This window comes from Kryptolebias marmoratus, linkage group LG22, assembly GCF_001649575.2.
Source record: "Kryptolebias marmoratus isolate JLee-2015 linkage group LG22, ASM164957v2, whole genome shotgun sequence".
Lineage (NCBI taxonomy): Eukaryota > Metazoa > Chordata > Actinopteri > Cyprinodontiformes > Rivulidae > Kryptolebias > Kryptolebias marmoratus.
In genome coordinates this window covers 26,708,791-26,726,869 of record NC_051451.1, presented here as the reverse complement: position 1 = coordinate 26,726,869, position 18,079 = coordinate 26,708,791, and the positions used below count along the sequence as shown (strand labels likewise).

Genomic DNA, 18,079 nt, shown 5'->3' with positions numbered 1-18,079 from the left:
GGGGTAGGGGGGGGCGGGGGGGGGAGTTATAAGATTACCAGGCAGACTGGGGCAGAGATGTGGGCAGGAGGGAACCGAAGAACGAGTGCCTGGCAGGTCTCAGGTCTTCCAATCAGTTTTTATTAGATATACCAAGGATCAGGTCAGAACGTTGGGGTTCCAGCTCCCAGACTCTGGAACCAGATCCCTCTGGACCTACGCTCCACCACAGATCTAAGTGTTTTTTAAATCAAATCTTAAAATACATTTATTTAGGTTAGCTTTTAATGGTGACTAGCACTGCATCCTTCCAGTCCTGATTCTTAATGTTTTCTCTGTTCCTATGATTCTTTCTTATGTTTTTGCGCATCTTTTTTTCCTGATTTAATGGTTTTATGCCATATCTTTCTATTGTTTTTATTTGTAAAGCACGTTGGTCACCTTAACAGGCCGTGTAAGGGGCTATACAAACAAACGATTGACTGATTGATTGAAAGCACAAAGAATTACGAGTCGATTTACATCCTAACCCCCACCTGTGGTCATCAGATTTGGGTAGTGAAGAATGTTGCGAGGTGTTCAGTAATCTGGCTGGGACTCAGAATAAAGTCTCTTCTTCTTTACATCAAATGAACCCAGTTAAAGTTTTTCAGGGCATGTGGTCAAAAGGTCTCTGTAGTAGCCCTGTGTGGTGAATAAGAATGTGATTTCATAAAAAATGTATAGATGTGCTTCACTTTACCAGTGATGAAATATGCATAAAGGTTTCCTTAAGTGCAAACATCCACTTAAGGAACCGCTCGTTTATGTTCAGGTGCTACTTTATTACATTGGGGTTGCAATGATGAGTCGACATAATCAACAAAAATGACCGACATCAGAATGTAGAGCCACGAACAGTCATGGGGGAAATGGAAGTATACCATCTGAATTCAAAGGTTTTACATCTCAGGACGTTTAAATCTAACCTCACATGTTCAAAAACACAACAGATTCCACATTTATTCAACTAAAATGAAACCAAAATGGGAAAGCTGGAGCATACAGGTGTGTTAGCACAAAGTGAATACTTATTATATAATAGAAAGTTGTTTTTTTCTGTTTTCAACTCTTTGTTCCATAAAGAAAAGTTGAAATAAATATATTTATACCAACTAACACATGTATGCACAAACAATCAATGCAAGATGCATAATCTGCCTTCCAGGTGCTAATGCTCCTGCTTACAGAGGTAAGCTGATCTAACACTGAAGCACCTGAGCTTTCTGTGCAGCTAAGGAGGGTTTTATCGTGCACAGAGATTAGATGAATGTCTCATCTGTGAGGTCGGATAATTATCTTCAAGGAAGACAAAGACAGCAAAGCCCTGATTTCAAACTGTAAAGAAAAATGTACTGCAACTTTGTTGTTTTAAAATCACATGAGAAATTAAGTGACCCACCTGTATTTTCACAGCTATCGACAGGGAGTTCAGCTCCTTATCCAGTTCTTTAAGGACAACCAGCTTTTTCAGTGTGAGGCTGCAGAGTCTGTGGGAAACACAAAGAGACAACACTGAGGTTCAGGAAACAGAACGGAGACGACGAGCTGCTGTGGTAGTAGCTGAGAGTCATCCCCAACACGCAGTCGATATCATGAGAGTGAGTAAACAACGACCACAGCGGCTGATTTATGAAACAATGCTCCTCTCAGATGTGTCATTCGTTGTCATAAATTAAATATGAGTTCTTGTAAATAGCTGATGCACAAAAGTGCTGATTAATCATCTTTCTTATAATCAGCTGAATAAGGAATTGGTTTGTGGGAAAACAACAGAGTGAATATGCTTTTACGAGCCACAGCGCAGTTAAACATCTTCATCCAGGCCTGTCTGAGCCAACAGCTACACATTAAAGATGACTAATGTGAGGCACTCCCATCTGACGCACATTACAGCTACTCATATTGTAGATGAAGAAACTATTTATTTTTACAAATAAGTAAGTAAGATATCTTTATGACCAGCACACAAATACGTTTGTTTTGCATGAGCATTTTTAACTGTCCAGGGGAAAGAAAAATGCCAACAATATTAACTCTTTAGGTTAAGAAAAGATTGATTTAATTAACTGTATTTCCTACCAAATTGAAGTTTAAAGAAGATGAAACTGAGTTGCTAAAGCTGAAAGAACCCTGACACTACACAAAACACAAGCTAAAAGCCAAAAGTAGCAAAACTTTAACTAAAAACTACACATAGCATAAAGCCATGGGCTAGTAAGATCCTTAGCTAGAAGCTAAATCCAGCAAAAGTATGGCAAAAAGTATTAAAAGGCTAGCTAAAAGTAGCATAAGATGACAAAAATAGAGCCGGTATGCTGAGGCAGATCACAGGGAGAACATTTTTTAAGGAACTTAAGATATCTCAGTGTATTTCAATGCAAAAAATGTAACTAAAGTTAAATATTTGAAGAATGATATAACGTAGAAAAAGCAAAAGTCACAGCACCCATCTCCTGAATGAGCTGCAAGCTTTGGTGTCTGAACGGCTAAAACAGCACAAAGTTTGGAAAAATAAAAAACAGGAAATCAATTCTGAATCAACGCTTCACCGTTAAAAACTAAATGTAAACACAGAGCTACATTTCAGATTCGATTGTTCAAACTTGACTTTTCCCTGCAGATTCATGCTCTGAATCAAACAGGAACAACAAATTTCCTTTGGTATTTCACTGGAAGCAAACTGTGAACTGTAAACATTTCTGAGGTTTGAAATATTAAACATTAAAGCAAGCAGGTGGTGCATAAACCCCTCGCCCCCCGATCACCTTCAGCCACAGCAGATAAAATACAGAAGAGCTGAAGGTCCTCCTCCTCCTCCTCCTCCTCTCTCTGCAGAGCCTGAGTCACATGAAATTAAATCTGTGGCTGGAGCTGGAGGGGTCGTGGAGGGTCCCAGGATTTTTTTGTTATTATTATTATTGCTAGACAGAAGCATTATCTCCATTCCTGTCTGCCACCGTGTTTTGTTGTAAGTGAGACTCGCGGCCATCTGCTCTGGCCCGGTGCCGCTCTGTCTCTGTGCCAGTTTGTTCCGCCGCCCAAATACTAATTTCAGCCACAGACCAGGTGTTAATAAAAAACAGGACTCATTACTGAGCTCAAGTAGCTAACACACACTGATTTAAGGATAATTAGTTTTAGAAAGGGTCACTAGGAATGATACATGATGTTTGAGGGAAGACAGAAAAGGAGCTTGCAGAATCTCCTTCAAACGATGTTTTAATCCTGGTTGTTCTCAGAGAGTCGTGGTGTGAGATCAGCACAGCTAAAACTAAACCCTGTTAGTGGTCAATAGAGAAGGCAGCGTCAACACAGCAGCCTCAAGTTCAACATTTCTCTGAACAGAAGGTGGAAAGAAAAGATAAGGGATCCATTTTCTGTCTGCTTCTCAGCCGATAAGCCCCCCCGGGGGGAACCCCCTCTGTCAGTTTTGGTGTTTTTGCAGGCTGAGCCAAAAGGAGGTTTCCTGCTAAGTTCTTCTGATCGGGTTTGTTATCCATCTGATTCATCAGTCCCCACGGGAATTTAAGAATTTTTGGTTCTTTTGTTGATTCTGATCATTTGCAGGTCAAAAACAAAACAAAAATTAAAAAAACAAAAAAAACAATCTACATAAAAACGACTATGCATGCTTCTTGACATCAAAATCGATAGTACCACTGGTATATTAACTGAATTTAGATGAGCATATTTAACTTTTGATCGCCCACCAACAAAAGGTGAAGGCAGAGTATGTTTGTTAGCAAAATATTTCATGAATCACGAGAGGGATTTTAATAAACTTTGCAGAAATAATCACTGAATGTACATCTACAACTAAGTAACTTTTGGAGTTCTTTTACTAATTTCAGAAAACACAAAAAATGGCTTTAATTTAGTTGGTTTTACAGATAGTTAGCTAAAATGTGGTGTGAAGTAATTTGCAGCACAAGATCTTTTCTTAAAACTTTAAATGAACTGTTGGACTCAGCGGGCGATTTGCATTTCTTCAAGGAACGTTAGACCTTTAATTAAAAAAATTCTGTTTGCATTTGTAAAGCTTTCCTGAAAGCAATGATTGCTACTTTCTGACAGTTTCTTTTTTATATAAAACCTATTACTAAAGTGGAAGTTCTTCATAATCTTTTAAATATTTATGGAGATGAAAAAAGTGTCAGAAAAAGAAGCTACCAAGGTGCCATGTTCCATTTTCTTCTTGTTTTCAGTGACACTGTTAAATAAATATTTCCATTAACAACCCAGCTCTTAAAATCAGAAAAGTAAAAACAAATACCCCAACATTTCTAAGGATTGGACTGAAGAAACCTGCCAATTCTTTTTGATCGAATAATGATATTAGTATTTTTCTTTAAAATTAAACTGAATAATAGTAGTACTGAATTCCATTTAGAGTTTTTCAGACTGACTTCTGTCTGACGTTGACATGCTGACATGATAAAGTAATTGGCCGTGAAACATCACCTCAAAATGAACAGATATCAACCAATTATATTTGACAGCGCCCTGCAGGTGTCTGAGCGCAGCACAGCTAATAGGTTTAATCTATATGTCATCACTCACAATAGTAGTGCTGCTTCATTTAAGCCCATTAGTCTGTCTAAGTCTCTCTCACACTAAATGTTGACCTTTTAAGTAGAGCAAAGAGCCATTAGACTACAATGCCATTTCCGCCTTTTAGTTTAAACAGACAGTGAAGCACAAATACTAAAGAGTCAACATTATTAAAGTACTGCAATCAGTATAGATATGCTTTTTTAACCTTAAATTTCATACAGATGAGCATTCTGGGGGAAAAGTAGGATTCACCACCAAGAATGGTTCCATTGGAAAACGAAGCAGTTCATAATCAAAGCTTTTGCAATTTTGGAATAGTCAAAGTTGAATTAAAAGAAGCAACTTTGAAGAATTAATGCCTCCATCTGGATGAGTTTTGTAATGATGTTTTTCCAGTTGTGGTGCTGTTTTTCCACACCACCTTCCGCGCACCCTTCCTCACGATTAAAAAACCCCAAAAACAAGTCTGTTTCTGCCATCACAGTTTACTTTGAAAGGTTCATGAAGTAGAAACTACAGTCATGGGTGAGCTCAGCCAGAATATGTGCATCCTTCCTTCTCCGTTGGTCCATTGGATGGGTGAAAATGAAGGAACATAAAGATCACTGGTTAGCAGGATTAGCTGCAGGAGGCGTCTCTGTACCTGAGGGTTTATAAGCTGCAGGATGTGGGGTGAGTAAACTTTAATTCACCAAAGGTTTTCATCCCAAACACGAGGACAAAGTCATTCACAGTCTCTCAATGAGGAGAAGAGGATCCTGGGATTATACGGATCTGAGCACGAGCTTCCAGACATTCTCACGGCTCACCGATGGACGCTTTTGGAAAAGACTGATCCGGTCGGTCCTCCTCTGTAAGCTTTGATTTCCAAACACATTTTCAAAGTAACTGTAAGTGTAAAGGAATTTATTAGGATTAGTATTGGTACTTGGTTTGAAAGCAGTGGTATTGGTGCATCCCTACCAGACATCCATCCGTTCTACTACAAAACCACCAACAACTTCCAGTTCACTCTTATTAAAGTCACATAAGTTAGAATAAAAATCTACCTGAAAGCAAAACATCACTTCTTTTAAGCCACAGTGGTTTAAACCATAAACCAATCATCACTATCAAATATCCTTTAAAGGGAGCTGACAGCTCCTGTTGAGGTTAATGTGTAATGACTGATGGCGTGATTCCAACCATCTCACAATAATCTGCGCTAAACAAACAGAACTTCTTATCTGAGGCAGGATAACCAAAGTGCCGTGGTCAAATATTTGATTTAGATAAGACTCCAGTGATTGTGGGTTGAGTGAGTGTTGCATTACCTTATCTTGGCAGCTTTACAAGTTTCTCTTAAAAAATAAACACTTGCAAGCATCTGAAGCGAGTTCAAGACAGAAGTACATTTTTAAAGTCATCTGCTGTCTGCAGAACCTATATGTCTGTTCCACTGCAGACTGAGTAACCAAATATATTAAAAACGATCCTGGAACCAAATAAAGTGTGGGAGGTGGGGCTGAAGGTAGGCACAGAGCGGGAAGTTGAAGGCTTGAGTCCATTCCCTCGCTGACCTTCCTCATCCGAACACAGCTGGATTTCTTTAACACACCCTGGGCCTCACACATGTTTTGTTGTACACGACTCCTGGCCACATACCAAGCTTCGGTCACTTGCTGCTTTTAGTTTGGATCGTTTTTTTCTGTCTCAACACTCCTTATGTGACAGGACAGATATTTTATTATTTTATTTCTCTGCCACTGCAGGATATTCAAACATAAATCCTAAACAGGTCTGATAGAGGATTATGTGTCAGAAGGCAACTGCAAAAACAATTTTCAAGATAAAGGCTATAAACAATATAAATAAGTGCTGCTTATGTACTTCTTTGTTGAATTTACAGACAATGAACTTACTACGTAACATCACTGAAACGAGTTTCTGGTCTGAACTAGTCTTTATTCCATCTACAGCATCTTCTAAAGCCATCTGCCAAAGATGTGCTGACATTTAGAAGTACACGTGGTCACAATCACCGCGCTATTTCTGGATATTCCTGCGATAGTGGCATCTCAAATAACCCAAGATACACTCAACTTTAAGGGTCTATGAAGAGACAGCAGCTACAGAGGTCACGGTGAAACTTTTAAGACTAAAAGAAAGAGGACCGTTCAGAGATATGGCGCTCAAACAAAGCGGCTGTCAACAGCCTGGCAGCTTCAGCTGCCTTTTAGTCTCAATGGAAAGACTGAAACGTCAGTAGCAGATATGTTGGAGCTACTTTGATGAGCGGTTCTGCTTTGAATAAAAATAAAATCTCAACAAACAAGGCCATTAAAAGCTTCTTTACGTAATCATGGACAGGGCTCACCATGGAAATGACAAAAGCATACAGCACAGAAAGAGAGACGAGCAGCCCTTCTGAAAGAGAAACATACTTTTCTAATTCTTTTTTTCTGGTCAGCATTCTCGTTGATGTTTTGCCAGTTTCATGCCCTCGGATCACTGCACAGCATTTGTCACAGGCACAAAGTGGGGGGAAGTGCTGAATGGAGGATGAGTGATGTAACAGGAGTGCTGGATGAAAAGAAGCTCTATGTTTGGTATGTGCTGAGGGGGGGTTCAAAGTTTGAAGCAAAAAAAAAAAATTAATAACTAAAGACTTCAGGTGAGGCTTTTACTGCTTTCAACAAACCACTGATGTGAACACGTCACACTGTTTTAATAAAGCCTGCTTGAACACAATACTCTGCGTGATCGTCTTAAGTAAACAGTGGTGCTGGCAACCAACAAACCCCTCCTTTACAGGAGGAAAACCAAAGCACTTTATTTTATAATAACACAATGATTTGCTCCGTCTCGCTGCATAATTTAGCTCAAATAAAGCTGGTCTAAAAGCGATTTCTTTTGAATATTTCATTCCCTTACAGCAAACAGAAGGGCGAGTAAAAGATGGAAGAGAGACTGAAAACACAGCAGCTTATTGACTTTTTATCATTTATTTAGATCACTTTAATCAGAACACAAAGAGAACATTATAAACTAGATTTCAGAGTGCTAAAGGACATTTGTTAATAAAGTTAAAAGAACCAAAACAAAAACTAAACGCTAAAATTATGAAACCAGCAGCTAAACGATAAAACCAGCAGAACAGAAGCTAAAAGCAAAAAATGAAGCAACTACACAAAAGGTAAATGATTTCAGTTTTCCATTCATTTCCATCAGGAAAATGTAAATAATTATTCAAGAAATATAGAAAGCTACAAACACCAAAAGTTGCAGCCATTTTGATGGAACATGCTGAAGTAGTTTGTCCATAAAAAAACCTACTGAAGAAACTGTAAACAGGAAAACAACGGGCTGAATTGCATTATTAAAGCTCTGCGTTCTAAAATCCAAACACCGCTGATAAAGACTGCTTGTTATTTAACAACAAAAAGGTTTTTCCATCTTGTGAAAGCAGCAAAGACAGCAAAGCCCCATTAGTCTGTGCAGGAACAGAGTGGGGGGAAGTAGAATAATGGCTTCTCATTTGGAAGCAGCTAAATGAATTGAGTCCAATCTACATTATCAGTTTATGAGGAGCCATCCAACAGACCGCCGCAGTTTGAATATGTTTATACAGTAGCATGTGCTGGAAGAGCTCAGCCTGCTCTTGTGCTGCATGCAGAAGCTTTTTCAGAGCCCAAATATCAGGTCATGTGTGCCAGATGGCCATATGCTGGCAGGACTTTAATTCCCTAAATAAAATCTTCTCGTGGTCACAGTTAAAAAAAAAAAAAAAGGTAAACAAAGAGAATAAATGGAAGGCACTCAGGAAACGCCAGATTTGTGTGAGTATTAAGTTCAAGTGTGAATTAAATATGATTGTTATAATAGTAACAGATTTTAAAGATTTAAAGCAGCTAAATATGTTGTCAAATAGTCATAAGACTGTAATCTTTATGGGATTAGACTTGCACGGTGCCAAATGGGCTTTATGAGCTTTAAGGGGTCATGTAGCGTTCCTATTATGACTTTCAGCTGTTAGCACATCGCTAACTCTGTAAAACCAGACTGGAAACAAACTTTACTAATATAACCGTCACTCTTTAAAGTCAAAACTTTACACATGTGTGTTAAATAATTACTGCCCGCCACCATGAGAGGCAGGCCATCAGATAAATTACACGTGTGTAGGTGTTCGTTTGGCTGTCTGTTAGCAAAATATTTCATGAATCACTGACCGGACTTTAATAAAACTCACAAAAGTAGCCATTAAACGTACATCTAAAACTGAATAACTCATGGAGTAAATATGTTTTGGTCAAACCATGACGTTAGCTACTACCACACCAAATTTTAGCTCAATGTCTGTAAAATTTACTAAGTAATAGCCATTTTTTGTGTAGGATAAGGTTGATTAGCTGTGGTGGCCATCTTGGATTTAATGGGAGTCTACACGTTCATGCTCCATGAGATATTTTGCTGACAAACAGGGTTAACTCATAAAGGCAATAGCAATGTTTTCAGGGAAGATGTTGCAGATGTTGGGGATGACTCTCAGCCACTACCACACCAAAATTCTGCCCAATATTTGTAAAACTGTCAGCCTTATACTAAAGTTACACTGAGTTATACTTTCTGAAAGTTTCATGAAAATCCGTCCAGTGGTTCACGACATATTTTGCTAACAAATAGTGTTAAACACATGATCGATGGTTATAACTTTGGGGATCAGTCTCAACTACTACTACGCCAAATTTTAGTCTAATATCTTTAAAGTTGACTGAGTTCTGGTCATTTTTGTGTTTGCTCAGACTGATTTGCTGTGGCGGCCACCTTGAATCGTATTGATGCTAAAAGTTAATCAGCTGTAGATGTTTGTCCAGTGATTTCTCTGAGAGTTTCATTAAAATTCGTTCAGAGATTCATGAGATATTTTAGTGACGGTAGAGGCAGGCGATAAGAAACCCATGCATGCGCAGGGCTTTACCTGTTCTCAATTAACAGTGAATAAATCTGCATACTGTCATTTCTTTTGCATTAAATATTAAACCTCACACAAACATAAACCTGTCTTCTAATATAATTCCCATTATTGCTTTTCTGTTTTCCGTCTGAATGCTTGGAGTGCTCAAACAGCCGTATTTTCAGCCAGGTTGTGACTTCCTCATCAATCCTGCATATGATTTGTGTTTTTTGAAAGGAACGTGAGAACACAAATATCCACAGGCGCACATTTTTCTGTGCCTTTTACAATCCAGCTCCTAGAAAACATCATTTGCATACCTGCCACGTAAACCTCATGGGTGCACAGGTGCTACGCAGAAAATGAAACGGCACGCAGTGAGACCAGCGGTTTTTCACCAGGCTCTGAAGGACTCGTACATTTTTTCCTGCAGCTGCAAAACATCCGTCTTGTTGTGTTTAACATCCCACGTTCAACACCAACTGCGCAAAGTCGCAACGGGGACAACTTTGGAGTAGGCGTGAAATCATGCAAAAAGGTACATTATGAAAAAAAGGTTAATGGTGGGAGGAAATAAACTGATTGTTTCTGAGAGACTAGGAGGAGTAACAGCTGTAATGCTTTATAATATGGTATTAGAGAAGTCTGCGGTCATCAGCTGAGCCGCCGCAGAATCCGACTGTTGCTGGGATTAACGCCACGCTTTATGTAACTTTACATGCATATTACAGCTCAGTGGCAGATTAAATTTCCATTTGATTCAGTCCAACACTAATTCAGAAAGGATTATTCAATGTGAAGTGTGAATCCCAGGATCCCAGGTGTGCTACTGAAAAATGTGGGGCAGAAAATAGGAAATGCACAACGGACTAATAATACATTTTGGTCTCAGGTTAGGCACACGGTGTATAAAAGAGCTTCTTCTAGCTCGAATTTTAAAGGTCCTACCACACATCATGTAAACAAAACCTGGAGATAAGACTTGAGTCAGCAAACCTCCACTCTGTAAATAAATGCTTTCAGATACAAAACGCTTCCACATAAATTAAATTAGCCTCTAATTCCACTCATTAGATGCTGTTCCATGAAAAAAAAACAACCCGAATGGTGTTTCCACATCGACTTTCAGGAACTCAGTTCATGGCTGCCGGTACTGCAGCAGTTGGTGTGTCTTTTGTCTCTAACTGACCTTAAACTGATGGAGTCAGCAGGCCGGTGTTTGTGGTGGATACACAATACTGCATCAGCCCCCATCATAGCTGAGATTAAAAAAAGACAGATAATACCCCTCTAGAATTAAGAAAATTGCTAAATTACTGGTTTAGCTGCTGTAACCTTGACTACAGTTTATGCTTTCAAAAAGGGAAGACCTTCTCATTTCAGCTTCACTGAATTCACAATGAGTCTGCAGTAATCACTCCCACAGATAAAAGGAAAACCTTGTAAATGTAACAGCTTCTGATAATGTTATGACTGAGGTTTAAAATGCAATAAGGATGGACGGAACCGGACAGTAATGACCCTCTGCTTGGATCAGAAGCTTCAGAGCAAAGGGTTCTTTAAAAACAGGAACATTCAAACCCATTCAGGCTTTAATTTAAGATTTCCCTCTTTAAGAAAAAGTGCACAGGCTCTTTTGTAGCCAGAAATCGATAAATAATTAAGAAACATAATTTACCTGTTCAATACTGTTCTGAATGATTAACTGTTTGGAGATTCTGCACAATCTGAAAGTAGAAAAACTGCAAAAAGGCAAAAAAGAAATTTAACTAGAGTGCTGGGGTTTACAGCTTGCAAAGCTTAACTAGGCATCTTTGAAGAACAGAGCTGAGGTTGATGATAAATGCGTTGAGTTGTGAAAGACCTCTGCTCTGACCCCTGGGAACGCTCATCTGAACATCTGCAGCCTCTGGCTCGTCAGACGAGACCCAATCTGAGTCTGCAGGAGACGCCGGAAAGGTTAGGCTTTTTAAAATCTACCATCATTTGGGAAGAGATAATAAAAAACACAGATTGAACATGAATATAAATATGCATAATGTATATTTTAGAGCCCTTGGGCGAAATCTTAAGTCTTATTAAATCACAGAAGCCTTAAAAAAAGAAGCAAAGTTATGTCTGCTTCGGAATTAAAACAGTGTGACATTTCAGCTGAAGGATCAATTGAGTGTGATTATACATATTTCATGCTGACATATGGAGCCTCAGCTGAGCATCAGACAGAATTAGGTTTGCCCTTTAACTCTCTCTACGCTGCATCCGTTTGTCTGCGCTCCTCGTGGAGCAGAAACGTTGGGAATACGTTCTGCAACCAGCAAACACACAAACAAACAAACAGGGTTTAAACCAGGTCAGCCTAAAGATGGCTTACTGTCAGCGCTGCTAAATAAACGGATGTTAAGCTTCTGAAACCGCTCACTGACCACAGCGTTCTTTTCTAAGATGTAAAAGAAGACAAAAAGTTAATTTGGCTGCCAATAAAAGCACAACACTCACCAAGAATTAAACATTATTAAGCTTTAAGTCCTAAAGAGGTCTTAAAAAATACCTCCTAGGAGGAATGTTGCTGCCAGGCTTTTCCAATGATGATGACAGAACAAACAGCTGGTTCATGAAATCCTCCTGTAGTCTCACTTTTTTATTTTAGAGCAAAATTTTGCCACGACTGTCAACAACTAGCTGCTAAACGGGTTCATAAGGGAATAAAATGTCTCAAAACCTTCACAGGAGGTTCTGAGTTTGTTTGCATGAATTCTTCCCAGTCTTGTCGCTGGAATTTTGAACATATTCAAAAAATAGTTGTAAAATTTTTCTCTCAGAACAGTCGCAAAGTCATTAAGGGCATCTCGAACCCGTGTCAATTTAGTCTCCATGAAAGGTGAACTAATTTAATTGTGATCCTGAATCTGGTCCAGAAACAACAAAAACACCAACAAACAAACAAAGAATGGGTCATAAAGTGTGTAAATACAAGGTTTAAGTTTAATGTCTTGGTATGTTTCTGATTAATGTGGGATTTGACTAAATGCAGCTGCAAACTTAAATACACAGAAAAGTTGTAATATTAACAAAAATATTAATTATATATTATTTAGGTACTTAAGTTCTTTTAAGTGTTGTTAAAAACATGTTTATTTAAGTTAAGCAATTGTTGTTTAACAAAAAAGTACATATTAAAACAGGTGTTGTATATTGGTCATCAGCTATGCTGATTTCTAAAGACCGGCATCGACCACAGAAACAATAAAAACATATTTTAGATCTTTAGTTTAAACACATCGCAGGGCTGAGTTTTGACACCGGGATCAGACAGAAAACATCCGGGTCTAACCATGCCAATCATTAATAATTATTAATATTTTAAAACTGGTCCAAATCTGCCTATCTTCATTTCAAAAGTGTACTCCAGTAGATTTAATCATGATGTGGGCAACAAAATAACATCCACGGCTTAAAATACAACCTTGCAAATCACAAAAAGCAAAGAGAAATGGGCTGTGATTTTTAAAAACTGGCTGCAGCTCGCTGGTTACAAACACAACTCAGTGAAACTTGCTCGTTTTCTTGCATTTTTCTCGTAATTCAGAGTCACCAACCAGTCCGACAGTGGCAGCCCGGTGAGATCCAGCCTGAATGTGTTTCAGGTCATCCCCCCCAGGCTCGATCCAAATGACTAATGGACTGGATGGACACGGGCTCCCATTTCTCCAGAGATTATAGACATACTGTAGCTTTCCTCTTCTCTGCATCCATGTGGAACTAATTTCACACTCAGAGAAACAAATTATTTCTGATCTAAAAATCAAGCCCTGTTTTAAATCCAGCCATTTGTCAAAGAAACAAACCCACTACATTTTATAACAATCCAGATATAATTTCCATTTATGAACCATTTAAAATCCCTGGGTCTTTACACCGGGTGGCACAACTCTACGGACCGAAAGCTACAGAGACAGAAGCGGGACTCCAGACAGTTCAGAGAACTTAATCTGTGATTAGACAAAGTGGGGAGGGCGTTCAGCTCAGAGCTTTTTGAGGACTGGCACACGAAAGACTGCAACGTCCCCAACGAGACAAATGAAAACACAATCAATCTCTAGAAACACTGGACAAACACAGGCAGCACTTCTGAAGGTAAAAAAACGTCTCATTTCAGCCTGGATTTGACTACATGTATGGTAAACGCAGACTAACAGAGGAGCACATCTTTGTGACAGTCACTATATTAAAAGCAGGGATCCTAAATCTGTTTCGTTTAAAAATTCCAGACTTTTTAATAGATTTTTGATACTGTATATACAGTGGTGTGAAAAAGTGTTTGCCCCCTTCCTCATTTCCTGTTTTTTTGCATGTTTGTCACACTTAAGTGTTTCGGAACATCAAACCAATTTAAACAATAGTCAAGGACAACACAAGTAAACACAAAATGCAATTTGTAAATGAAGGCGTTTATTATTAAAGGAGAAAAAAAATCCAAACCATCATGGCCCTATGTGAAAAAGTGATTGCCCCCTAAACCTAATAACTGGTTGGGCCACCCTTAGCAGCAACAACTGCAACCAAGCGTTTGCGATAACTTGCAATGAGTCTTTTACAGCGTTCTGGAGGAATTTTGGCCCACTCATCTTTGCAGAATTGTTCTAATTCAGTTACATTAGAGGGTTTTCGAGCATGAACGGCCTTTTTAAGGTCATACCACAACATCTCAATAGGATTCAGGTCAGGACTTTGGCTAGGCCACTCCAAAGTCTTCATTTTGTTTTTCTTCAGCCATTCAGTGGTGGACTTGCTGGTGTGTTTAGGATCATTGTCCTGCTGCAGAACCCAAGTTCGTTTCAGCTTGAGTTCACGAACAGATGGTCGGACATTCTCCTTCAGGATCTTTTGGTAGACAGCAGAATTCATAGTTCCATTTATCACAGCAAGTCTTCCAGGTCCTGACGCAGCAAAACAGCCCCAGACCATCACACTGCCACCACCATATTTTACTGTTGGTATAATGTTCTTTTTCTGAAATGCAGTGTTCCTTTTACGCCAGATGTAATGGGACACACACCTTCCAAAGAGTTCCACTTTTGTCTCATCGGTCCACAGAATGTTTTCCCAAAAGTCTTGGGGATCATCAAGATGTGTTTTGGAAAAATTGAGACGAGCTTTAATGTTCTTTTTGCTCAGCAGTGGTTTTCTTCTTGGAACTCTGCCATGCAGGCCATTTTTGCCCAGTCTTTTTCTGATGGTGGAGTCATGAACACTGACCTTAACTGAGGCAAGTGAGGCCTGCAGTTCTTTGGACGTTGTTGTGGGGTCTTTTGTGACCTCTTGGATGAGTCGTCGCTGCGCTCTTGGGGTAATTTTGGGCGGGCGGCCACTCCTGGGAAGGTTCACCACTGTTCCATGTCTTCGCCATTTGTGGATAATGGCTCTCACTGTGGTTCGCTGGATTCCCAAAGCTTTGGAAATGGCTTTATAACCCTTTCCAGAATGATAGATCTTAATTACTTTCTTTCTCAATTGTTCCTGAATTTCTTTGGATCTCGGCATGATGTGTAGCTTTTAAGGATCTTTTGGTGGACTTTACTGTGTCAGGCAGCTCCTATTTAAGTGATGTCTTGATTGACAACAGGTGTGGCAATAATCAGGCCTGGGTGTGGCTAGAGAAATTGAACTCAGGTGTTAAAAACCACAGTTATAGTATATTTTAACAAGGGGGGCAATCACTTTTTCACACAGGGCCATGATGGTTTGGATTTTTTTTCTCCTTTAATAATAAACGCCTTCATTTACAAATTGCATTTTGTGTTTACTTGTGTTGTCCTTGACTATTATTTAAATTGGTTTGATGTTCCGAAACACTTAAGTGTGACAAACATGCAAAAAAACAGGAAATGTGGAAGGGGGCAAACACTTTTTCACACCACTGTATGACTGCAGGGACACAAAATATCAGGAGAACTTGAAATTGAACATTTATTATTGAATATTGTGAAATATCAGCTGTTTTAAACCAACATTTTCCTCCCTCCTCTGTTATCACGATGCTCACAACACTCCTTAGTTTCGCTTCAGCTTTTAGTTTTTCAGATCCGATCTTCTGAATCAGAGGTGGGAATTTACTTGATTGGCATCAAGGTTGAGATTTATTACAATACTTTGTGATACTGATATTTCACACTGAGATTTTTAATATATTCTGCAGCTCTGGTAGACAGCAGGAAATGATGCAAAATGTGACTTTTCTCTCATGATTTTATGGCCTTAATTAAACAGTTACGGTGTTCTTCAGAGGTTTGTTTTGGGAAAGTTTGATGATTATAAGATTTAATGATAATACTGACAAGCCAATTTGTTTCCTTGAGGTGTTTTTCTATTCAGGGTGATTTATTGGATAGAAACGCCAGATTTGTTTCTCTAAAAAAAGAAACAAATTGGAGCATCCTCAGTGTCTTTCTGCCATCGTAGTTTATTTTGAAAAGAGCTTTACCGACAGAATATGTGCACCCACCTCTGTTGAACCATTGGACCGGTGAAAATGAAAGAAATTAAAGATTCCCAGCTAGCAGAATTAGCAGCAGGACAGATCTCCGTTTCATTAGAGGGTTTTTTGATGACTAGTCAGAGAAAAACTGAAACTACGGGACAAATTCAAACAGTGTTTCTGCTTAAAATGCAAGCTCACCAGTTGCACAGATTATGGAAAACTTGGCCAATGATTCCCATAAAACCTGATGACTGTAGAAGTGTGCAAACATTATGAGTCACTCCAGAGAGCTGTATTTTAGAAGCAAAGTAAGATAAAATTAGGGCTGGTGTAAAACTTTTGCACAGTACTTAATGCCTGTATTTTATATGCAATAAATCTGAAAGCCCCTTTTTTTATTTAAGATATTTATTTTTAGAAATAAACACAAAAAAACTCAGTTTTATTTTTTTCTGTAGTTTTTAAGACCTGGAAAATCCTAACAGTGAATTCCAGACATTTCAAGGCTGACTGGTAAACCTGTACAGGCTGTAAGTGGAGAGAAAACTCAGATTAGATCCAGAATCCTTCCTGCGTCCGGACGGTTTCTTCACCTCTGCTGCTGGCGCAGGAAGTTCCATCTCTTCACTCGCTGACAGCCCCAAGTTCCGCCCACATGAGAGTCTGGCCTTTCTCCTTCTCTGAGGTCCAGGCAGGGGGAAACGGGCCGTTCTTTGCTTTGTGAGGAACTCAACGTGAGCATTCGGCTCATGGCTGTTCACAGTGGAGCTGCGGGCCAGGTCAGCAAAACTTTTCAGCAGTTTGTTTGGGCAGTCGACAGCAGTCCAGGCCTCCTTTCAGAGCGTCTGTTGTTGGTCGACAAACTGAAGCAGCTTGGCTTCGGCTGCGCAGGCCATTCTCCAGCTGCCAGGAATGCAAAATGTTTCCCAAGGAAATTCCTGCTTCTCCAGGAAAGCAGGGAAGGAAACCGAGAGGATTTTGACACATTTCGTGCAGTGGGAGTAGGCAAGAAGGAGTGTTGATTGCTCTGCTGTTAGCAAAGTGTGAGGAGCAGAGCAACACACGAGGCCGAGTTTGGACCGGATTTTATACAGAAACACAACGAGACAATGTGACTACAGTGGTCATTAACTCGAATCTAACATGCATCCAAAGAAAGGACGTTTTACTGGTTCTAGTAAAGAACAAACCAGTCACAAAAAACTAAAGTCCTTCATCTCATTTGTAATATTTTTTCCTTTAAATAAGAATCTTTATTTATTAATCTGAAATTTTACACACAGGAGCGTTTTTGTTGATATTACTGTAGGATTATCTTCCAAAGTAAGAGATTCTGGAGTAAAATGCTGCTACGATGAAACAACATGTTAGTTATCTTCAGGGGAAATTCTTCAATATGAGATCATTGTTTATTAACAGTTCCCATCAGATGTTAGCTGTTTTGGGGGGTTTTCTTTAAAAAGATGATTAAGACCGAGGCACTCATCACAAAAGGCCCGGGTCTGGTCCATTTGGTCAGGATCTCGGACCTCTGTCCAGGCAGAAACTGAACCATTCACACAGAACCAGCTCCTTATGGCCCAATCAACAGTAATGTTGGCAGATTTCTATCATTTTATTTCACTTCTACAAAGTTCCCTTCACTCACATCAGAGAAAACTGACAAATGTTTTTATTTCCACAGTTTTCTCCTCCTTTCCACAGAGCTGACATAACTTATGCTTTTTTAAATCTATTTTCTGTTGTGAACTTTCAGAAGTATAAAAGGTATTTCTCGTTCATGTTTTTGTCATAATTTCCCAGAACTGGTTGTTATTTTTATAGGAAATATGGAAATAACAAAAAAATAGAGTACTTAAACCACAATAGTTAAATAAAAACAGGCTAAGTAAAACTATTTTTGTGAAACGATTTAACTGAAATGACAGAATTATGACAGCTTTTCAGCTGGATGGTGGCATGTTTTGTACTTTGCTGCATTTTAATCTTAACAATTGACTGAAAAGAAAGAAACGTTGGCAGATGTGGAAGAGAGGTGGAAACCTTCAGACACCTCATGAGTCGATTATGACTCAGAGGCTGAGACTATA

The 18,079-nt window shown here is 39.1% G+C and overlaps 1 protein-coding gene across 2 annotated transcripts in view; it reads right to left on the bottom strand.

The window, feature by feature from the left end:
• Window positions 1–18,079, bottom strand: part of zmp:0000000755 (phosphofurin acidic cluster sorting protein 2) — a 52,854-nt gene that overhangs the window by 28,047 nt on the left and 6,728 nt on the right. For both annotated transcript variants that reach the window (XM_017424338.3, XM_017424339.3), the window contains exon 2: window positions 1,421–1,508. In XM_017424338.3, coding sequence (XP_017279827.1) covers window positions 1,421–1,508 — 88 coding nt within the window. The remainder of the gene's footprint in view (window positions 1–1,420; window positions 1,509–18,079) is intronic.